This window comes from Taudactylus pleione, unplaced genomic scaffold (assembly GCF_031769625.1).
Source record: "Taudactylus pleione unplaced genomic scaffold, aTauple2 ptg000706l, whole genome shotgun sequence".
NCBI lineage: Eukaryota > Metazoa > Chordata > Amphibia > Anura > Myobatrachidae > Taudactylus > Taudactylus pleione.
This window is the reverse complement of record NW_028285108.1, coordinates 642,845-666,731: the sequence shown is the minus strand read 5'-3', so window position 1 is coordinate 666,731 and position 23,887 is coordinate 642,845. Positions and strand designations below refer to the sequence as shown.

At 44.7% G+C, this 23,887-nt stretch overlaps 1 protein-coding gene across 6 annotated transcripts in view; it reads right to left on the bottom strand.

The window, feature by feature from the left end:
- The window catches only part of AMPD2 (adenosine monophosphate deaminase 2), a 224,639-nt gene that overhangs the window by 161,828 nt on the left and 38,924 nt on the right, over positions 1-23,887 (bottom strand). For 4 of the 6 annotated variants that reach the window (XM_088456455.1, XM_088456454.1, XM_088456453.1 and 1 more), the window contains exons 2-10: positions 14,677-14,804; positions 14,452-14,582; positions 6,947-7,015; positions 6,677-6,782; positions 3,760-3,946; positions 3,497-3,638; positions 3,010-3,099; positions 2,602-2,731; positions 2,326-2,520 (exon numbers count right to left, since the gene is read on the bottom strand). In XM_088456455.1, the coding sequence (XP_088312581.1) occupies positions 2,326-2,520; positions 2,602-2,731; positions 3,010-3,099; positions 3,497-3,638; positions 3,760-3,946; positions 6,677-6,782; positions 6,947-7,015; positions 14,452-14,582; positions 14,677-14,804 (1,178 nt within the window). Of the gene's footprint in view, positions 1-2,325; positions 2,521-2,601; positions 2,732-3,009; positions 3,100-3,496; positions 3,639-3,759; positions 3,947-6,676; positions 6,783-6,946; positions 7,016-14,451; positions 14,583-14,676; positions 14,805-19,950; positions 20,033-23,887 lie in introns of those variants that run through there. The other 2 variants (XM_088456458.1, XM_088456457.1) reach the window with 2 other exon arrangements.

Genomic DNA, 23,887 nt, shown 5'->3' with positions numbered 1-23,887 from the left:
GATATAATGCACACAGGGCCAGGCATGCATGAACATAACTGCTAAGATTATTAAACCCTTCTCCCATATGATCATACCTGACTCCCTAATCATTAACTTAGCTGTTGGAACTTGGAGGAACAACAACATCCCGCTGTGCAGAGGAATGAGGGGAGGTACTGTAACACTGCACAGAGGAAGGAGAGGAGCCCAGCTGTGCAGAGGAATGAGGGGAGGTACTGTAACACTGCACAGAGGAAGGGGAGGAGCCCTGCTGTGCAGAAGAATGAGGGGAGGAACTGTAACACTGCACAGAGGAAGGAGAGGAGCCCTGCTGTGCAGAAGAATGAGGGGAGGTACTGTAACACTGCACAGAGGAAGGGGAGGAGCCCCGCTGTGCAGAGGAATGAGGGGAGGTACTGTAACACTGCACAGAGGAAGGGGAGGAGCCCCGCTGTGCAGAGGAATGAGGGGAGGTACTGTAACACTGCACAGAGGAAGGGGAGGAGCCCCTCTGTGCAGAGGAATGAGGGGAGGTACTTTAACACTGCACAGAGGAAGGGGAGGAGCCCAGCTGTGCAGAGGAATGAGGGGAGGTACTGTAACACTGCACAGAGGAAGGGGAGGAGCCCCGCTGTGCAGAGGAATGAGGGGAGGTACTGTAACACTGCACAGAGGAAGGGGAGGACCCCCGCTGTGCAGAGGAATGAGGGGAGGTACTGTAACACTGCACAGAGGAGCCCCGCTGTGCAGAGGAATGAGGGGAGGTACTGTAACACTGCACAGAGGAAGGGGAGGAGTCCAGCTGCACAGAGGAATGAGGGGAGGTACTGTAAAACTGCACAGAGGAAGGGGAGGACCCCCGCTGTGCAGAGGAATGAGGGGAGGTACTGTAACACTGCACAGAGGAAGGGGAGGAGCCCAGCTGTGCAGAGGAATGAGGGGAGATACTGTAACACTGCACAGAGGAAGGGGAGGAGCTCCGCTGTGCAGAGGAATGAGGGGAGGTACTGTAACACTGCACAGAGGAAGGGGAGGAGTCCCGCTGTGCAGATGAATGAGGGGAGGTACTGTAACACTGCACAGAGGAAGGGGAGGAGTCCCGCTGTGCAGAGGATGGAGATGATGAGTCAGTGTCTCGACTCACAGTCTCACACAGTCACATTGTATGGGGGAAGTTGAAAGGTAGGGGCCGTGCAACAGAGCAATTGCCTCACAACCAACTCCTACTGTAATAAAAAAACAAAACATCATCCTCCACAATGACAGAGGGGAGGGACTCACTGACACAAAGCATTTAAAATAGGACCAGCCGAGTAAGTGTCCCAGTGTCCTTCAGCGCAGCCCACCCCAACTCTGTGTGGCTCGCCCACCCCAACTCGGCTGCGTGTCCCTGGCAACTTACCAGCTCCTGTATTGCTGGCTGTCACAGCTGGAGGTGGGGCCATGACCCACTAGCTCTAGGGCCATGGGAGGAGCTGCAGTGTCTGAGTGAGCATGTGCAGCAGCCCTCCCGTCCCGTCCGTGACCATTAACTTTACAGCTACCAGCCTTGCTCTGACAGCTGCCTGATTGGAGCTGAGCTTCGATCGTGGCAGCAGCCGTCCAGCCCGGCAGAGTGGTGCATGGGACCGGCCCGGCGGTAACTCTCCCGCATTCCCGGTGGCCTAATCCGCCCCTGGGTAGGGACCTCCATTCTATAGTCAGGTTCCTTTATCCAGATGTTCTGATCACTTACCTACACCCAGCGCCCCTATACACTCTCCTCAGTGGCCCCATATAGTTAATGGCTCCTCTCCTGTTTATACGTGCTACTACCGGCCAATGGGCTCTTTGTCCTCTTACTGCATTTAAGTATCAAGCCGAGAGTCACAGTCTCTGCTGCAGTGTAGCTATCAGAAAGGAATGGGCACACATCACACCCATTGTAGTTCCGATTTTAATGCATTCTTCTATAAAGTAGTTACTACTGTGTGGCATAATGTGAATAATGTGAGCATAATGTGAATAAGAGACACTACTGTGTGGAATAATATGAATAAGGGGCACTACTGAGTGGCATTATATGAATGCCCGCCTCAATGGTCAGCACCCTGTTCAAAACTCAAGCCATTGTCCTTCAGCATCACTAGAGTAGTCAGTATACTGGGGATGGTTGTACATGCACACAAGCCAATAGCAGCCACAATCTAAAGGCATTTACCAACATGTCTGAGGATGATCAAATCAGTTTCCATCTGATTACTATTGGACAGTGGGGGTCAGATGCTGGGACATGAGTTAAAAACCTCTTATAATATTGCAGTGTATGATACTGCACTATGTGTAGCCAGCTTTCTATCTCACCGCATGCATATCCAGAGTGTCCACACTGAGGTCATATGCTGTTATGTTCATGTTCTGAAAGACTTGGCGCAGTGTCTGCTCTTTGCCCCCCTCCTCATACACAATTTCTTTATTATTCTTTTTCATAGCCCGCTTGATAAATCGCAGCAGGTGCTTCTGGTTCATACAGGATGCTGCATGTATATGTGTGTCCACCTGTAAATGAAAAGGTCCAAGTAAATAATACATTATACTCTGTTTCAACAGGCAAAGGTCGGAGGTCAGAAATGTGCACACCTTACGTATGTTGTAAAAGTCTCTGTGTGGCACCTTCTTCTGAGCAGCCAACTCCTTCATCTCATTGAGCAGAACATGCATCTGGAAGCGGGAGCTCAGGTATTGCAGCCGGCGGTAGCAAAATGACTTACTGTGGGCATTTAAGATCAACAGAAAAGGGAAGAAGGAGATGACAATGGCGAAGCAGGGCAACATGTGATGGCAAAGCACAAGAATAAAAAGATTCAACAAGACAAAGGGTATCAGAAGGCTACTAAAAAGGCAAACAGAATTGGTGTTATATAGTGAGGGGCACAACTCTCATCAGCTGTGTTTCCTAACAGCACATGACATGCTCTCCAGAAAGAAGAAAACATTTTTCTGTTAATGAATCATGTGTTTCCTCTTCCGGTGCTCTATGCTACTCACATCGGGCCATTGATAATAAGAGACATCAGGACATTCATATCAGCTATAAATTCCTGGAGATCTGGGTATGGGAGATCTAGCTCTGTGTTCCTGAAAGAGAAAGCATGACAAGAAAATGGGTTGATATATTAAACTCGGCAGACATAGCAGAGCAAGAAAGGGGCCTAAAAACTTATGCGCAACAGTTGGAATACAGTGGTAAGAGTTCATTTGACCTAATTGTCGGAAAAAAGTATAGCTTTGACAAGAAAAGTCCCTGCTTTCTTGGTAAGATACATGCTCAAGAAATGTGTATCTAATGATAACTGTAGAGGCTGACAATCCATCTCTCTGCAGGCAAACGGGTAAAAGTAAGCAGTGCCCAGAATAGGTAAGCCCCACACCACCATTAGCTGTTTTAAAATCGGAAACAGTTTTCACAAGTATTGAAATAAAATAAGATGAAGCAGTAGTCGGCACATTACAAAGCAATAATAAAGATTCGTACGTGTCAGTGACATCACGCTTTGTGTACACATAAACCACACCATCTACCATCTTCAGACCAAAGCCCAAGTCAGGAGGCATTGTACTGGGGTCACACACTTCATAGGGATGCTGATCAGAGAAAGGAGGGTGCACAGGAGCATCTATGAAAAAAGATACATTGTGTTGAGTATATAAAGCAACAGAATTTGAAGATTTAGCTATATGTAGAGATATAGCCATTACATGAAACAGGCACAGGCACCCAAGTTCATTATTTTTTACCTTGAGCCACAGGGGTGTCAGCCCCTTCTTCCTGTAGTGGGCTGTCCAGAGTCTTGTCACTAAGTTTCTTTAAGTGTTGGACAGTGGTCCTGCAAAAGCTTTGCATGGACAGGTTCATGTACTTGTGACGAATGAACAAAGCCCTCACCACACTCTTGGCTGCATCCAGCAGGTCTGTGAATGGCACCTGCAAATAAAGGAACAGGTCTCAGATTCTATAATACACAATCATGTAATTACTAAAACATGCATTATAACATTATCTGGATTACTAATAATAGCAATAACTTTACAATTAAACAGGTCTTTTAACATTTGTAGGATAATTATGGAACAACTTATTTTGAAAGTTTCTGCACCACTTACTGGGGAAACAATCGGGAAGCCGACTGCCTATATACCGGCAGCCGGCTTCCCTAGATGTAGACGCCCGCATTTCCCCGACGCCGGGAGACCGGCGCCCGGCATCTCGATCGTAGTGATGCCGGGCGCCGCGAGCGGACAGCCGCGCGGGGGGGGGGGGGGGGAGGATTAGGTTTAGGGCTTGCGGGGGGGACTTAGGGTTAGGCACCTCCCCGGGGGACTTAGGTTTAGGTATCAGGGAAGGGGGTGGTTAGGGTTAGGCACTTAGAGGGGGGATTAGGGTTAGGCACTTGGGGGGGAAGTTAGGGTTAGGCACCCCTAAGGAGGGTTAGGGGGGTTAGGTTAGTGGATACTTACCTATCCACGATCGGGATTTCCAGCGCTGTCGGGCTTCCGCTGCGTCACACTCTGCTCCTGTCGGGCTGCCGCTGACGGGAATCGAATCGCCGGCCATGCGACCGGCAGTATTTCATACCCATTCCACTTACTGTACCTTTGTCAGAGTGACATTAGAGATTTTGTAAACCATCAACTGCTGCCAAGCAATATCTAAACACTTTCTGGGGAACATTGTACACTGTTCCAGTGAGACCGGAAAAGATTCAACTGGTTCTCCAAGTTATGCCTCTCCTATTAGGAGGAGCACATATGCTTTTAGTCTCCCAGCATGGTAATTTTTAACACAGCTTGTGGCGGTAAAAGAATTTTGATGATTTAGGGGGGAATTCAACTGTTTATTGGTGCCCTACGGGCGATATTCAATTGTTTTGCTGAAGGGCGAGAGTGCTGCGCGCGTCCATTACTTGTCGCGCATGTCACGTCCAAATGCACCAGGATTAGCTGTTTAAAACAAATTGAATTGCTCTCAGTCACTGAAGATGGGAGCTGCAGCAGCGCTAAACAATTAAATTCCCCTCCCTTAGAGCCTTTAAAAGTGAGGAAAAGTGCTAAGTAGAACATTTATAGAAAAGTAAATTGAAGTGATCATATTCACATGATGCTTTTGATTAATATGGACAATACAATACAATTTAGAGTTGGTCTAACTAAAAGTATAGGACAAAACCTGAAGACTGCAATCTCTGAGTAAAGGCGGGTATCAACTACTAGATATACAAACGAGAGCACGATTACGACTTTGCAATCGTGCTCTCGTTTGTATATCTAGTGATGTGCCTAGACTGGACGTTCACTCGTTCAGTCTAGGCAGCATGAGATCAAGACACGGACCTCTCTGCAACACAGGGGAAGGGAAACAAACAGTCATGACGCTGGACACTCACATGTTGTGAGTGTCCGGCGTCATCAGGCTGTGACTGTTTGTTTCCTTTCCCATGTATTGCAGAGAGGTCCGGCGGCAGCAAGAAGAGAACAGTAAGTGCTCTCTATTGCTCCCGGTACATGCTGAACCTGACGGGATCGTCAGGTTGACTAGCATGTACGGGCGATGATAGATGGCAAAAACGACGAGCGGGCACGTGCATCGCTGGTCGTTTTTGTCATTTACATGCCCGATTTGCGGGCGATTGCACGAGAATGACGTCGTTACTGTGCAATTGCCTGCCAATATTGCCTAGTGGATACCCCCCTTTAGTTTGAAGTTCGTATTGATTAATCCAACAAATTGGAGAATGCAACAAACAATTGGCGATAGTTGGAACATTACAAAGCCTGTGATATTGGCCACTACATTCTATTACCAGGCACTTCAGATTAGGAATGAATCAGTGTCTGTGTCCTCCAAGATATATATATATTGGAGGCTTTATGTGCATAGGAAGGACAGTTTCTCACTTATTGTAACTTTACATGAATTATACATAAAGATGAATCCTCATACATCTAGCCTCAATCTGCCAAGCAGAGTGACTTGCCTTTGGTGAGTGAGCCGCCAGGTCCCAGGCAACTTTGCTAGCGTCGGACACATATCAAATTAATCAGCACAGTCTGCTGGTGCGTTCAGACGTATTTTCGACAAAAAAAGACACAAAAAAGATGTCAGATGCTAGCAGAGTCTCACGGGACCTGGCACGCCGAGAAGAGCTTTTTGTCGCGACTACAGCAAAGATGTGTAAGGACACATCTGTAGTTCCAAAAAAAGCTTCTGAAACACACAAATATTTGTGATTGATACTAGCTCTTTTATATATGGAAAATTGTGCCTTTGTAGTCCTTTAAAAGGGTTTCACTACAGAAAATAAAATAATTAAAATTGGGACATTTTGCTAAAAAAATAGACAGAAGACTATAGATGGGTTGGTAGCAATCTAACACAATTTACCTGTAGGATGTCTCAGTGTAATTGTGCTTTCAGTTTGTAGGTTAAGGTTTAACTCTATTTTATGTTACACAATAAACTAATACTTTTGGGAGAAGCTTGTGATGCCCCAATTTTTTTTTCTTATACACTCAGTACAGAGACTACACCATGGTGGGCAGCTAAGTCCACCATGGTGTTCACTAGCGCACAGTACAACATCAGGCCTTAGGCCTTATCCTAGTGAAGAAAGCATCCCATAGCCGGTACAGTGTTATTACAGTCCCACACACTTACCCCACACTTCTCATCCCCCGATATGGCCACTCTCAAATATTCTCTTTCAATCATATTTTCATTAGAGAAATGATCCACTAAGTCTTCATGTTCCTCTTTGTATAACCTGAGAAAGAATAGCAGGTGCGGAAAGAGTTAACAGAGAACATAAAAGGGATATAATCACAAAAGAAAAAAAGGGTTTAAATAATAAATGACACAAATGATGGTGAAAGTAATAGGTAAGACTGATTAAGTGCTGGTAAGTAAGAAAAAAATTGAGTAACTCACTGTAAGTCTGAGCTGCTGTCTATTTTCAGAAAGTCCTGTTTAGCTCTAAGTAAAATATCAGGTTCAAGTCTATGGAAAAATCAATAATGGAAGAGGAAAACATAGATTGGGACAGTTAGAAAAAGGAGGAAGGCGGAATGTGAAATAACATTAGGTTGTCTGAAATAATACAGACCTAAAAGAGATTTACTTATTTAATTTGTGCTATTATGCCATCCACTTTACTCATTGGTTCACAATAGCGCTGAATAGATATTTTGCAGCTTCTCTGTTGTTTCACTAATACCCATTTTGTGTTCGAAAAATGACAGCTAGGAGCTGATTGGTTGGTACTTTATCTCTCTCCAAGGCTTAGTACATCTACCCATCTATCTATCTATCTATTTATATATATATATATATATATATATATATATATATATATATAGTGACAGAAGCGCAGGAGAAGTGTGGAATGGCTTCTATGTGTGTCCCAGGTTCCTGTCCTATGTGTTTTAGCCCCCAGGAGAAGTCTGTTTTACAAACAGGTTTGACTGTCAGCTTTTGGTAAAAGCTGGATAATGGGTCCTGGGGGAGTGGATGTGAGAGAGAAGGGAGGGCTCCATCCACAGGGCCGTTTCAGGTGTTAGGCCTTTCAGCCTGAGAGCAGGCTAATGAGAGATTACACCTGGAAGTGGCTCATTAAAGCTGTGTAATGTCTTGGTGCAGTGTCTCACACCGGGCAGAGCAGGCCCGCAGGTTAGCTTGCTCTGAGACACTGTTTGATACAAACCTGAAGGTATTGTGGACATGAACTTGTTTTAGTGTTCTGTTAGTGAGGGAAGCTACTGTCTAGTTAGAGCCCAGACGGGCTAGGATTTATTTTATGTTTTGTTTATTTGATTATTGGTGTTGCACAATAAAAACTGGCACCGACCAGCTTGCATGAAAAACCCATGACTGGAGTGCTGTTTCCTGGCTGCTGTGTGTAAGGAGGTGTCCATCTACCCCAGGAGAGGGACCCCCTACCCCAATCATATTACAATTGGTGGAGAATGCGGGCAATGCACACTGAAAATTGCAGAAAGAGGAAAAATTCTACATTTAAAATTTAAAGTGACAGACACCAGTTTGTTGTGTTGGATATCAACTTGTGTTCTGTGAAGACCACGAAGGTGGCGTCGATAGATGCTTAGAGAAGCCAGGTTTTGTTTCAAACCAACACCTAAACACAACATGGAGGACATTGTTAAGGCCTTGCTCCAGGCTACGGCAGCTCAGCAGGAAACCAACAAAATTCAGGAGGCAGTCCTGAGGCAACAACAAGTCACCATCGAGGAAACCCATCAGGCCATAGTGGAAAACAGCCAGGCCTTAAAGGAGGTGGTACAACACCTAGTAGCCCGGTCTGGAGATGCTACCACTGACCCTCCAACCCACGCTCGCTCCATACGCACCATTTTTTATAGAAGTGGTGATGTTGAGGAATGTCTCACGGCCTTTGAGAGAACCACAGAAAGGAAGAGTTGGCCCAAGGAACAGTGGGCAAGTCTTGTGGCACCCTTCCTATCTGGAGAACCACAAAAGGCCTACTATGATTTGTGCCTGGCTGATGCAAAGGACTATGTAAAACTAAAACAGGAGATCCTAACTCGCTTGGGAGTCACCACATTTGATCGTGCCCAACGAGTCCACCACTGGGAGTTCCAAATGGGAAAGCCTCCATGCTCACAGATGCATGACCTCGTCCAGCTAACCACAAAATGGCTACAGCCCGAGACGCTGACAGGACCACAGATCGTGGAGTCGAGATGGACCAGTATCTGCGATCGCTACCTGCAACTCTGCGCAAGTGAGTGAGCCATGCAGACCCTAAGTCCGCAGACCAGTTAGTTGAACTGGTGGAGAGGTACGTGGCGGCCGAGGAGCTGTTGAGTATGCCCCACCGAGCCCCGATGGCGCGTCGGCGAACTCCCACCGACACTGGTAAGACTGTTCCAGGGGAGAAGGGTGCTGGGCGTTGGAATGTACCTAAGACTGAGGGTGTGGAACCTGGAGAAATGCCAGCCAGGCCAGGAAGGTTCCTACCCCGTAAAAGACTAGATAATAATATGATTCAGTGTTTCCGATATGGTGGCTTCGGCCATATTGCAGCTAATTGTTCACTTACCTCTGAACCTGTGCAATGTGATACTGCTCATGTCAACCACAGGGGGTCTTTCTTTGCACAGCCAGCCTGTACTGCTGACCGGCAGGCTGAGACAGATAAACACATGTGTGTACTCATTGTAGAAGGCAACCGAGTAGAGGCGCTGTTAGATTCTGGTAGCCTGGTTACACTTATGAAAGCTGAACTGGTGAACCCCTTGAAGCATAAGGGGAAAACTGTTGGTGTGACCTGCATACATGGGGATACTCAGTATTATATTACTGCAGAAGTGAACATCGAGACACCATGTGGTTCCGAGATAGTCTCTGTGGGTTTGGTACATGGCTTAATGTATCATGCAATATTGAGGTAAATCACCCTCACCTGTTTGAGAAGGTTACTGGTGTAGTAGCAGAGGAAGTTTCTTCAGAGTCAGAGATGTTCCCTTTTTCTAGTATGATTGGCGAACTAGAGAATGCAGAGAGTGATGGTGGCTCGCCAAATGATGCGCCTCCCACTGAGGTGGGAAGTGTTAGTGAGCCAGTTGATTGTCTGCCTGATTTAAAGGTCAGAAGAGAGGTCTTTGCCGTAGAGCACTTAAATTAGCCTACTCTGGCAAAAGCCAGGGAGAATGTCAAAGTGATCGATGGTAAACCCATAGGCCCCGATAGTCCTCTGTCATATCTACACATGGCAGTATGTAAGAATTTTTCTATCAAGTGACTAAGAAAGGGGAAGATATTATGGAACTATTAATAGTTCAAAAGCATACAGAAGAACAGTATTAGATCTGGCTCATGGTCATATAACGGCAGGCCTCTTGGGGGTAGAGAAAACCACTGAGCGGATTTTGCAGAGGTTTCTTTGGCCCGGGGTCCATAAAGAGGTATCTGACTTTTGTGCATCCTGCCCTGAATGTCAGTATCATGCTCCCAGACCACATTTTAAAAGTCCTCTAGTCCCATTACCTGTTACAGAGGTGCCATTTGAAAGAATAGCTATGGATTTGGTTGGACCCTTAATGAAGTCTGCCCGGGGCCATCAATATATTCTGGTAATAATGGATTACACTACCAAGTCCATTGCTAGAGAGTTAGTCCATGTCTTTAGCAGGTTGGGGATACCTAAGGAAATACGGACTGACCAGGGTACCCCTTTTATGTCAAAAGTCATGAAAGAGTTATGCCGCCTATTCAAAATTGAACAGTTAAGAACTTCGGTCTATCACCCCCAAACCGATGGATTGGTGGAGAGGTTTAACAAGACGTTAAAACATATGCTAAGAAAAGTAGTCGACAAGAATGGTAGAGATTGGAATTACTTGTTGCCTTATTTGTTGTTGGCCATAAGAGAGGTTCCCCAATCCTCCACCGGGTTTTCACCTTTCGATTTTTTATATGGGAGACACACAAGGGGGCTACTAGACTTTGCCAAAGAGACATGGGAGGGACAGTCCAGTCCGTATAAAACAGTTATTGAGCATGTTTCCCAAATGCAAGAAAGAATTGCTGCTGTGGTGCAGATAGTAAGAGAGCACTTGGAACAGGCCCAACAGGCACAGCAGAGGGTATACAACCGCAATGCTCGGTTAGGCAACTTTGCTCCTGGGGACAGAGGCCCTGATTCAGAGCCAGACGCTCTGACAGAGCGCTCGCTCTGAATCAGGGCTTGTCTTTTTTGTTTTTTTTATAGAACGGCCTCCTGGCCGCTCGCATAGCTGTGGGTGACCACCCACAGCTATAGCGAACGACCAGGAAGATGGTCTTGATGGTCGAGACCATCGCGACCATCGGGCTTGCGACGAGACCCTTGTGGTAGGGTCTCGTTGCCGCAAGCCCCAGAGAGCTTTCGGCTCTAACAGAGCCGAAAGCTCTCCAACTAACATCACTTGTGATGTCAGTGGGGCCGGCCCCAGACGGTAGGCGTTCCCATGGGAACGCCTCCTTCTGGGCAGCCACCCCCCCGGCCCGCCCACCGAAGGGGGCGTGTTGTCCCTCAACATCGACAGCACGCCCCCTTTGGTGTGAGACCCGGAGCGACGGTTTGCCCGTCGCTATCCAGGTCTCGCGCATGTGCTCTGGGCCACCATCGACCCGGTTGCGAGCGCTCAGCGCTTGCGACCGGGTCTGAATCAGGCCCAGAGTCTTGGTGTTGGTTCCCACAGTGGAAAGTAAACTTTTGGCTAAATGGCAAGGACCCGTTGAAATCTTAGAAAAAGTGGGGCATGTCAATTATAAAGTTTACCAGCCAGGGAAAAGAAAGCCAGAACAGATATACCATGTAAATCTTATAAAACCCTGAAAGGATAGAGCAGCACTGTCAGCCGTCCGAGCCCCTCCAGTAACCCAGGGCCCGTGGTTCCCGAAGTGACAGTGGCAAAAACCCTCTCAGCAAGTCAACAGCAGGAAGTTAAGGAATTTCTGATCAAAAATAGGGTGCTGTTTTCTGACATACCAGGGAAATCCACAGTCATTAAACATGACATAATCACTGACCCAGGGGTTAATGTTAACCTAAAGCCCTATAGGTTACCAGAAGCCCAAAGAGAATCAGTGTTGAAGGAAATTAAAAAAATGTTAGAGTTGAGTGTAATTGAAGAATCGCATAGTGAGTGGTCAAGTCCCATTGTTCTCATTCCAAAGCCCGACGGGAGTGTGCGTTTCTGCAATGACTTCCGGAAATTGAACAGTGTGTCAAAATTTGATGCCTACCCTATGCCTAGGGTGGATGAACTAATTGAAAGGCTGGAGACAGCCAGATATTTAACCACTCTTGACTTAACCAAAGGGTATTGGCAAGTGCCGTTAACTGAGAACGCCAAAGAAAAGACAGCTTTTTCTGCACCAGAGGGGTTGTTTCAATACAAGATGTTGCCCTTTGGGCTACATGGGGCACCTGCTACCTTTCAAAGAATGATGGATAGGATTCTAAGGCCCCATAGACAGTATGCTGCTGCTTATCTGGATGATGTGGTCATTCATAGTCCTGATTGGCAGTCGCAGTTGCCCAGAGTACAAGCAGTGTTGGACTCCATCTATAAGGCAGGTTTGACAGCCAACCCAAAAAACTGTTGTCTAGGGATGGAAGAAGTAAAGTATCTTGGATACACCATTGGCAGAGGTTTGATAAAGCCACAGCTCAATAAGATTGAGGCAATACAAAACTGGCCTCGACCCCTGAATAAGAAGCCCTAAGAATGTGATAGCCTTCTTAGGGATCACTCGGTATTATAGGAGGTTTATACCCAATTTGCCACCATTGCAGTCCCACTGACTGACCTTACCAAAGGCAAACAGAAAGTCATGGTGGAATGGAGTCCTGAAGCAGAGAGGCTTTCCAGGAGTTAAAAATAGCATTATGTACCCAACCAGTTCTGGTGACCCCTGATTTTGTCAGAGAGTTTGTTGTACAAACTGATGTGTCAGATGTAGGCATAGGAGCGATCCTGTCCCAAAGCAAAGAAGAACACCCGATTTCTTTTCTTAAGCCGGAAATTAAATGTACATGAAAGCAACTATGCTACAGTCGAGAAAGAAGCATTGGCCATAAAGTGGGCGTTAGAAACTCTCAGGTATTACTTGGTGGGAAGGAAGTTCAGGTTGATCACTGACCATGTCCTTTGAAGTGGATGTCAGGAAACAAAGACAGCAATGCGAGAATAACAAGGTGGTTCTTGGCATTACAAACCTTTAAATAGAACACAGGCCAGGAAGCCAGCTGGCCAATGCAGATGCTTTGTCACGTGTCCATTTTTTGGGGGCTGCAGTTGTTCCGCACCACAGGTCAAAACAAAGGGGAGGGATATGTGATAGAAGCACTGGATAAGTGTGGAATGGCTTCTATGTGTGTCCCAGGTTCCTGTCCTATGTGTTTTAGCCCCCAGGAGAAGTCTGTTTTACAAACAGGTTTGACTGTCAGCTTTTGGTAAAAGCTGGATAATGGGTCCTGGGGGAGTGGATGTGAGAGAGAAGGGAGGGCTCCATCCACAGGGCCGTTTCAGGTGTTAGGCCTTTCAGCCTGAGAGCAGGCTAATGAGTGATTACACCTGGAAGTGGCTCATTAAAGCTGTGTAATTTCTTGGTGCAGTGTCGCACACCTGGGAGAGCAGGCCTGCAGGTTAGCTTGCACTGAGACACTGTTTGATACAAACCTGAAGGTGTTGTGGACGTGAACTTGTTTTAGTGTTCTGTTAGTGAGGGAAGCTACTGTCTAGCTAGAGCCCAGACAGGCTAGGATTTATTTTATGTTTTGTTTATTTGATTATTCGTGTTGCACAATAAAAACTGGCACCGACCAGCTTGCATGGAAACCCACGACTGGAGTGCTGTCACATGGCTGCTGTGTGTAAGGAGGTGTCCATCTACCCCAGGAGAGGGACCCCCTACCCCGATCATATCACTATATATATAGTGATATGATATATTGAACATTTTTGATTGAGAGTGCAGGACTACTTGTAATAGTAATATATATATATAGGCATTTATCATTTATTTTATCTTTAATGCTACTTTGCAGACTATGATGACCATATACCCAGCGCCTATAGTGTGCTCTAGAAGCTGATATGATGAGCTTTTAGGTAGATACGATTACCAATTCATTCAATTTTATATTGAGTCATTTGTCCAACTATATATTTTCATACTTTTTACCTACTGTCCATTTACAGGAGTATACACATATTTGGAACCCTACCTTATTGGGGGAATATGTACTTATTATATGAGGTATTTATCTATTACCTTGCATACAGAGGCTTTGACCACTACGTGCACTGATTATTGGTGTAATTTCTCTTGTGAAGGAAAAGGTGTTTCTCTTCCCACACGGGTGTATATGTGATTTCTAGTATTTTTGGAGCCTGCTAGACAAGTTTTTTGTGTTTTTTGTAATTTGCACAGAATTTTGCTATTGCATATCTGATGACCACTATCTGAAATGATGTCTATGATGTCTACTATTTGAAAAGGTCTTGAGAAAGGTTAATTTGGGAACCGAAACGTCGACTGATCACATTGCAATATTCTCTGCGATTATTATGCTGTTTCATAACAAGATTAAATTGCTTCTACATTTTTAAAAAGGAGAGTGCATCCTTCCTTATTGGATATTTCTTGGACTATATAGGGACCGTGTGTCCTTGGAAGCACCCCGACGAGTTACTATTTATGTATGCGAGTGCAGGGTCCTTTTTGGTATATATATATATATATATATATATATATATATATATATATATATATATATAGGCTCTATCTCTTAGGTCTACTCACTCCTAGCACTACTTTATTTGTAAGCTGTTTTTCACATTTATTATCCATTTAAGATTTCTCATAGTTTTCTCTATTACCTGTAGTACATTAATTGGACATACTTAATATCTTGGCTTATTTGCCGCTCCAGACGTTGTCTTCTTTCCTCAAGCTTCTCAATGGGGCTCTCCTCTGGAAACTCATATGGCGCAGAACGCATGTCGCTGTCAGCGAGGGAACGACTGAAGAGCTCCTGTGGGATAACAAAACACTAGGTAGCACTAAGTGACAGAAGTAGATATTAATAGAAGAATTAGATGAAAACAATATAATAATAATATTGCTACCTCTGCTATTTCCTTATATTTCCCCTCCATGGATGTTCTTAGTTCTCGGTTCAGCTGCTTCAAACTATGAGGAGTACCAGAAAAAGACTTTGCAGACTGCAGCAGATGAAACTGAGACCCGCGAAAATCTGAAAGAGAAAACTGAGGTTTTTTAACAAACTTGTTCCACAAAAATTAAATCATGGTCTTGCTTTGTTCCGCAAATCTAATGTATCTTTCCTAAGGAAAGCCATCACTGCCTAATTCCTTCCCAATATTTTGCTACTCTACAAATGCTGAAATTTTGCTCCATAAGTATAAGCAATTTGGTGGAAATCTGAGTGAACGCGTGCAAAGCAAGGCACACTGCAGTACTAAGGCAGATTTGGCGCTGTGCCTCAGCCATTTTGCCTTCCATAGTGCTCTAACAATCAAAAGTACTTTTGGAAAGATTTAATGATATATTTCTGTGACCACAGTAATCAAAATGTGGTTTAGCATAATATAAAAAGCTAAACTTGTGTCCTTTTTCAGTATAGTTGTATTTGAAGAGGAAACACACTTACATATACGCTTGAAATAGGCTCAAGTGATGATGAAAGCATTTGCAAATAGCCAATCACAAGCTGTTGGCCAGTGCTGACGAATACCATCATCAGTTATTTGCAACTGCCCCAGACCAAATGCAAATAATACAGCTGTCATTTTAAGTGTCTTTTCTCAATCTGTATCTGTTTGCCATTGTGCAAACACACCCCTTACTGTACTCTGCCTACCTTACATCACTTATTCAGACGCAAACAGGTATAAGTGACAGAAACACGGAAATTGTTCTGGGCATCCACAGTAACATATGATAGGTTATGTGGACTGGCATAATACTCAGACCAACATGCTGCCTGTGCCTCTTACAGCTGGGTTCCTAGCTACACCAGCTGACACCAGCCCTGGTATAGTAGGTCTTTGACAAAGAAAAGTGTGTCAGGTTATGGTTCTCATGTTTCAGATGTTTTTTAAAAATGATATTTAAGGGAAAATGTTGTGGTAGCTCTGGGGTGTGAATATACTGGGACAGGGTGGAAACGTAAGCATAAATACATATTGCAAGTCTACTAGAACTCCCTGTAGGATGATGAATCCACAGCACTGCCCTTGAAGTATTATGATTTTCCATTTTCAACTTCTTTCAACAGATGTTTTCGGGGAATTTACCTCAAATTAACTTTGATAAATGGGCTCCCTTGTCTTGCATTGCAATCACTTTACCCGGTCTGATAGCTATGAGAAGCGGCTTTGTGGTGAAAAATCAGCATGCTGCCTTCCTGCATCATATATAAAAATGTCACTTTTTTGTAATAGATTTCTTTAAGGCTAACTTGGCCAATATTGTAGATTACAATGATATTTGAAGTCATGGTGGAGTTAAATGCCCCATATAAGAGTCCTTGCCGGCAGCCTCATAACATTTAGGTTAAGTCCAGGACAATCAAGGTTTATAGCATATCTGAAGCTTCTTATTCTTTCAGAAAGGCAGGTACAGGTGAGAAGATGGTGTTTATAATAAGAGAAAAGAATGTCTGTCAAAACAGAGCCTAAAGGCCCACCAATATTATTGTAACTAAAACTAGGGGCATTATCCCATATATGCTAATTTATAATATATATATATATATATATATATATATATATATATACTAGTAATTACTGCATTTTTTATTAAAGCTCAGCTTGCATTTTGAAGTCTCCACATGTCCAGATTTAAACAGGCCATTGCCAACATATGTACTAATGGGTCCATAGCCTACTGTAAATAAATCAGAATTTCAAATACAACATTTTAATTTTCTCTGTAAGCCATAAGCAATTCCTAAAACATGTTTATTAAATATTATTCAACATAGACAGTAAGTGTATGTTACATTTCTATATACATTCTGGCAGAGTACTCCTGTACACTCTTGTGGTTAAATCAAGACCCAAATTGCCATTAGCGTTGACATCTATTCTCACTAATCAAGCCCTCTGCACTACAGCTATGTATTTACCGCTGCTTATCAGTTATATGTATCCACATGATTGTCGTGGACTCAATTATTTAAAGTGTTTTCTTTGTTTATTAGTTAAATAATTATTTTAATATGTTTACTTACTGACTGAACTAGATTAACTGGAGCAGAGAGACTGTATTTCCTTTACTCGATACTCAAGAGACTGGTTGAATTGCTCTCTTTTATTAGGGTCAGCTCCAAACCAGTGTTAATTTTGAATTAACCATTTTGATCTTAAAATACAAAAGGATATGGCCACATTTACAGGGCAATATTTACCTTCTGTATCTTGTCTTTGAATTTTTTTCATTTACAGGACAAAGGTTAATAATAACAGAACTAATATACAGATGTGTCCTTATACATCTTTGCTCTAGATGTATAAGGACACATCTGTATATCTGGACACGCCGCCGGGGGACAGTTCCCTGTAGAGCACTGACAGTGCAGTGCAGAGGTGGGTGATGGAGACAGAGGATGGGGATGTAGGTAGGGAAAAGTGTCTATTTTCCGAAAAGCTGTCATCGCAAAACTGACAGCTTTTCGGAATAGATACTTATGGAGAGGAGGTATGATGAATTCCTCCGATAATTAGGTAGAACTCCATGCGAGTTCTAAACCTAATAACCTCCAGCGATATTTTATGTGTTAATGAATAGGCCCCTGAATCTGTATACAAAGTGCTACAATGTAGCGGAAGTAGCTTTTTTAATTTCAAGTTCCGTTGTGGTTCATATACAGGCTTAGGTGCACACAGGTATACAAGTTAGCGTTCCCGCTAGGCTGTTTTAGCGGGGCGCGGCGCCCTGCCCTCTTTCTGGAAGGCAAAACGTGCCCTGCCCTCCAGAAGGAGGGCAAAAAACGCCCTGCCCTAACAGCCTGTGGGAACCGTCTTCACCCGAGGGTTGCAGTGTCCCGCGGGTGAAGAAATGTGCGGTGACCCGGTCACCGCCGGAGAATAGACGCCGGGCGCATGCGCCCGGCATCTATTCTCCCTGTCTGCAGGGCTTGGGGGCTGCCCGGCGTGTCTGTAAGTGACGAAAAGGGGACGCGTCTTATAGACATGCCCCCTTTTCGATGACCACGCCCCCTTCTCGGTCGCGCACGGACATGCCCTCTCTAGCTCCGGCGCCCTGCCTCCCGCCGGAGCTAGAGGGAACACTACAAGTGCTATTAATTAATAAATTAATCAACACAGTCTGCTGGTGCGTCCATTGCGACTAAAGGCGGGTATCCACTTATAGAATACAAACAAGAGGACGATTACGATATTCGAGTCGTGCTCTCGTTTGTATATCTAGTGATGTGCCTAGACTGAATGTTCACTCGTTCAGTCCAGGCACATCCCTCATCCCTGCACATGCTGAACCTGATGAGATCGTTAGGTTGACCAGCATGTACGGGCGATGTCGGAAGCAACCAGCGGGAACGCGCATTGCTGGTCGCTTCCGACCAAAACATGCCCGATGCATGCGCGATTTGCAAGCAATTGCACGATAACGACGTCGTTATCGTGCAATCGCTTGGTTAAATCGCTAAGTGGATACCCCCCTTTAGACCCATTTTCGCTAAGTGGATACCCCCCCTTAAGACCCATTTTCGGCAGACCCAATCGCTAAGTTGATACCCCCCTTTAGACCCATTTTCGGCAGAAAAATACGCAAAAAACATGCCCGGCGCTAGCACGGGACCCTATCGACTCACTCACACCAGGCAAGTCGTGCTGCGTGGCATATTGCGACTACATGTATGAGGATACATCTGTAAAGGCAAAGTGTTTTTATTAATCTTTCTGTCACTATATAAAGACCAGGGTGTTTTCACTGGTCATGATTTACCTAGATGACTTCTAATATCCATTATAATTTTTAATAATCCATTGCTATTCCTTATTATACACAAGCTTTTCTAATAAACACAAGTGGCAAATTAGAAGTGAGAATACCCATTAGAACTCACCATTTGTACAGACATTATTTACAGGAACTTGTATATGGATTACTGTAAATTATATGAATATTAGAAGCCACCCATGAGTTTTGTGTGTTCATATTAGGGCACAAGGCTGTTAGGTAAATATTAATATGCAGTTTATATACATACATAGGTGACTTCTAATATCCATGATAATTTTCCAGTGTGCATGATTTTTTAGAATACACACGTTTTCTAACAAACACTAAAATGATAACATAAAAGCTCACTGGTTATACAGATATTAATTAGTTTATACATATATTAGCACCACTTGTTTGTTGTATTATCTCGAATTTTTCATCATGTGGCAATATACAAGACACTACTTTTTTTTTACCTTAATACTCTTAATAATTAAATGTACAGCAATACAGTTGTATTATCTCTTGTATAAATCTTCTGTAAAACCCCAAGATATAACACATTTCTCCATAAGGTGGTGTTTGGCTGAAATTATTTCCATTTTTCAATGTGTATCATTTCTACAGTGGATGAAGATCTAAAACTTTTTTGCCGATGTATTTCTGAATGTTACAAATAGCTTATTTTGTATATAGCAGTAATTTTTTCCCCCCTACTACCTATAATCAAGTGGATACCTACCTTTGTGCTACTTTTAGTTATTTAAAAAAGTTTCCTACAATTGTGCTGTATTATGCAGTGCATGCCGATTCCCTGTGTACGGCTATCATTCCTTCAGTACCCATTGATTCTCCTACCTACTGTACATCACTGTCTCTACTCTTCTATACCTAAATCATGAACCCTCTTTCCTTCCCAAGCCTCATCCTTGTAATAAAACTATACTGAAATATTTCAATTTTTCCCAATTTTCTTTGTTGATCACATCTCTAAAACTTATTTGTATTCCTTCATTCTGTTATAAGTGATCATTAACACACCTAGCCTTTGCTTCCTAGTCTATGGGCCTGTGTACAGTCACCTCTCATACTATTGTGTAGTTTACCTCTCTCATCTATCCAGGCTGCCACCCTCTGTCACACTGTAACCTGCTGCATGGTGGTGGCTGCCCTGACCTGTGGACCCCGGTCACTGCTTCCTCCTGCAGAGACCCTCACTCTATGCCAGCCCTTTCCTCCATAGTACTCTCCTCTGGGTTACTATCAACTATCTCTGCAACCTTCCCTCTGTGTCTTCCTCTTCTACATCCCACTCCTCAGGCGGCCCCGGGTCTCCCCTCTGACATGTCACCCTACTTTCCATCGCTTTCTCCCGCATAAGCCCCATCCTTCCCCCGTTTGGGACTGACCGTACAGCTGTTCCAGAACTGCTGCATAAAGCCGGCTGTATCCCCCTCTGCGCTGGAAATCTGTGGAACTACCCGAGCCGCAGTCCGGGATGAACCGACAGAATAACCAGAGCCGACTGTACCAAGTGGAAGATCATAGGGGGAGAAGCTGCAAATGCAAAGATCTGCTGCTTGAGGCGATCTGCTGTATGATGACTGTGGAAAGGAAGCCGTCACACGGTGGGTTATTGAGACTGCAGCGGAGAGAGGCAGGAAAGGAGACTGCTGCAAACACGGGGACATGAGGAGGCCGACAGATACATAATAGGACACGGGAGGGTAGAAAAGGGTAGTGTAGGTAGCTCCAGATTTACACACGCAGCAAATAAACCCTGGTCAGTTATATACAGTATATACACCAGGGCAGGGCACACAGCAGCCAGGCAGGCATACTGAAGCGAAGTACAAATCACAGACACTAATTAATGAGCGCCATATAGAGGGCAGCTATAAGAACTGTATATAGTATAGCTTGGGTGGTGATGTGTACACTGTGTGCACATATAGATGCAGCTGTGCAGAAAGGAATGAGGTTGCAGCAGCAGGAGGGGTGTGAGGGGAAGATTGGGGCTTATATAAGAGAAGACACAAGGTCAGTGTGTGTCAGATAAGAGGAAAAGGCCAGCAGCAGCGGAGGAGATTACGATAAGGATAGACAGTGTTACAGGAACGGGGGGGCTCCTCTCTATACAAGAATAGGACTGTTATAAAACCTAAAATCATAGTGTTGCAGCAGCAGCAGACCGTGGGTGGATGGGACATGCCTGGGAGGGAGAGCAGCTGGTGGCTTTATTTTAGGGAGGATTATAATACTTGCTGAGTTTATTGTTGCCTGTATGGTATCTAGTTTGATCCTGGACTAGTAAGCAAAGGAAAATAAGTTTGAAATATGAACTGTATGCTATACAAAGACATATTAATAAAATATAACCCCCTATTCCATTTCATCAGTGACAAGTCTAACATCCGAATATACAGCAAGTAGTACTTTATCCCTTCTAATGTACAAGGCAAAATATGAAATATATGTTTTGGACACACACATATTAATAACACAGGAAAAGCATTTATAGTGTAGCAATTATGTGCAAAAACATGATGTAAGCTAACAATGTGCTCCTGTCTACATGCATTGGCTACTTGTCAGACTAGCAAAGCAACCACTACATGCAAAGAAGAGATTATTATCATTCCAGTACCCATCTAATGCTGGGTATACACATCGCACTGTCATACACCAGATCGTGCAGTGTGTACAGTGTATCGCTACATAGCATCACACCATTGCTGGAATGCACCATTGTATTGTGTGTACCCAGTTTAAGAAGAGGCCAAGGTACTATAAGGGAGACTTATCAAATATTGGAGAGATAAAGTACCAACCAATCAGCTTCTAGCTGTCATTTTTCTAGCAAAGCCTGTAAAATGACAGAGGCTAATTAGTTGGTACATTATCTCTCCAAGGTTTGATAAATATCTACCTATAATACGCTCTGTGTCGGCCACCCACAAACATGTGACATCATTATGAGGGGGTGGGGCTGCCACACAAGGAAGAAGTGGAGAGAATGGAGTGACCAAAGGGATGCTCCACGCAGCTTTGTAGCAGTTCTACAGGTTGCAGGAGTCATTCCAGTTGGGATGCCGACGGGCTAAATGCCGACCGTCGGCATCCTAACTGTCTAATTCCAGCAAGGGTCTAATGACAGGCGTCGAAATCCCGATGCCTGTCATTTTACCTACGCCGGGAATCCCGAATGAAGGTAAGCCGGGAGCTGACAGCTGGGCAGGGGGGGTGGGGGTTAGGTTAGGGGCTCCTGGTGGGGAGTTGGGGTTAGGCATCCCCCTGGGAGGGTTAGGCTAGGGGAAGGGGGGTTAGGCACCCCCGGGGGGAGGTTAGGGTTAGGCACCCCCACGGGAGACTTAGTGTTAGGCTGCGGGGAAGGGGGGTTAGGTTTAGGCACTTGGAGGGGGGTTAGGGTTAGGTTCTTGGGGGAGGTTAGGGTTAGGGACCCCTAAGGGAGGGTTGGGGGGGGTTAGGTTAGTTTATACTTACCTTAGCTGCAGTCGGGATCTTCACTAGTGCCGGTCTTCCGGCGTCAGGATTTGAACCGCCGGACCCCTTCCAGTCACCCTGCAAGCCAAATGCAGGTGCCATGGGGCAGTGATGATAACACCCCCTGGGCCAGCGGTTTATGAGGTGTGCCGTGGTCAGGAGCGGTGGACAGAGCTGCCGGTCACATTACAGATCTGTGGACTGGGCAGCGCTGCCGATGAGCTACTCTGGGAGTCTCGTGCACCTGGGCCGTGACCTGCCTTGACACGGCGGCGTGACATCACAGGTCACGCATGCCGCGTTGCCATCAAGACCGCCATGCCAGACTGCTTTCCCGCCTGCATGCCCGTACGCTCTCATGCTGCTGACAGCTGTGCACTGACAGGTAGGTATGTGGTTATCAATGTGGTTGATATTTTTCTGTGAGGGCAGCCAATGGTTTTGGGTTTTTTTTTTTGTGAGAATGTGGTTTATATTTATTCTGTGTGCCCTGTCAATGTGATTATTTTTCCTGAGGGGAGCAATGTGGTTTTTTTTTTGTTCTGAGGGCCAGCCAATGTTATTTTTTTCTGTGGGGGCCAATGTATGTGCCTTTTATTCCTGTGGGGGGCAACGTATGTGCATTTTATTTCTGTGGGGGGCAACGTATATCTTCATTTTATTCCTGCGGGGACCAATGTATGTGCATTTTATTCCTGTGGGGGCCACTGTATGTGCATTTTATTCCTGTGGGGGCTACTGTATGTGCATTTTATTCCTGTGGGGGCCACTGTATGTGCATTTTATTCCTGTGGGGGCCAATGTATGTGCATTTTATTCCTGTTGGGGCCAACGTATGTGCATTTTATTCCTGTGAGGCCAACATATGTGAATTTTATCCCTGTGGGGGCCAATGTATGTGTATTTTATTCCTGTGGAGGTTAATGTAGTGTGTTTTATTTGTGTGGAGGCCAATGTAGTGTGTTTTTTCATAAGTCGCGCACGCCGCATTGCCGGATGGTGTGCCTTGGCAATTCTAAAAACTTGCGTAGTGTGCCTCGAGTTGAAAATCACTGCCCTAGGCCCTGTGGCGGCACCACTAGTTATGGCCCTGATTATACTACTAGAAATTTAAGTTGAACGGGGATAGCTTCCCCAGTGATTTCAGATAAGCCATAAAGAAGTACAAAAATATTATAAGCTTATACCATCCTGTTGCACATAATTACTAAACTATGAGGTCAATGCAATTAGGTGTGAGTTCGGTTCTGCGAGCCGTCACAGCGAACTCGCCCTGCAAATTTAATTTGAAATCCAATTCCAAACTCGCATTGGTTTTTCAAAGGAAATGCACATGTTTTTGTGTGCATTTCCGAGCAGGTGAATAGGTAGGGAAAAATCTTTATTTTAAGGTAACAGTGCAGAACCTCTGGTACACCCCTGCTAATGAATAATCATGCACTTGGAGGGGTTTAAATAGCATAATTTCGCCCATAAAGACATCAGTTTTCAGGTAAATTTATTTAAAAAGCTCAATAATGGGCTAAATGATATGGGGCAGGTATGTGGAGGTGATGCATTGACAGGAAAGGGTTTTTTGAACTTGCAGATGAGAGGTAACAGTGTTTATTCCAACATTTTGCAAACTTCTATAAAACACTGGAAAATTCCTCTGCAGACATTTTTCTGTACCCCAAAATGCTGTAAAGACTTTCATTAGTTGAAAAACACTAACTCACTATAATTTTTAAGCCATTAATAAAAAGCCCGGAAACCGAACTCATCTGAACTTAGGGGTTACGAGTGTTTCCGCCAAGTTCAGATCCCAAAACAAGGCTGAAAGCCTTGGCTGTAGTGCCGAAT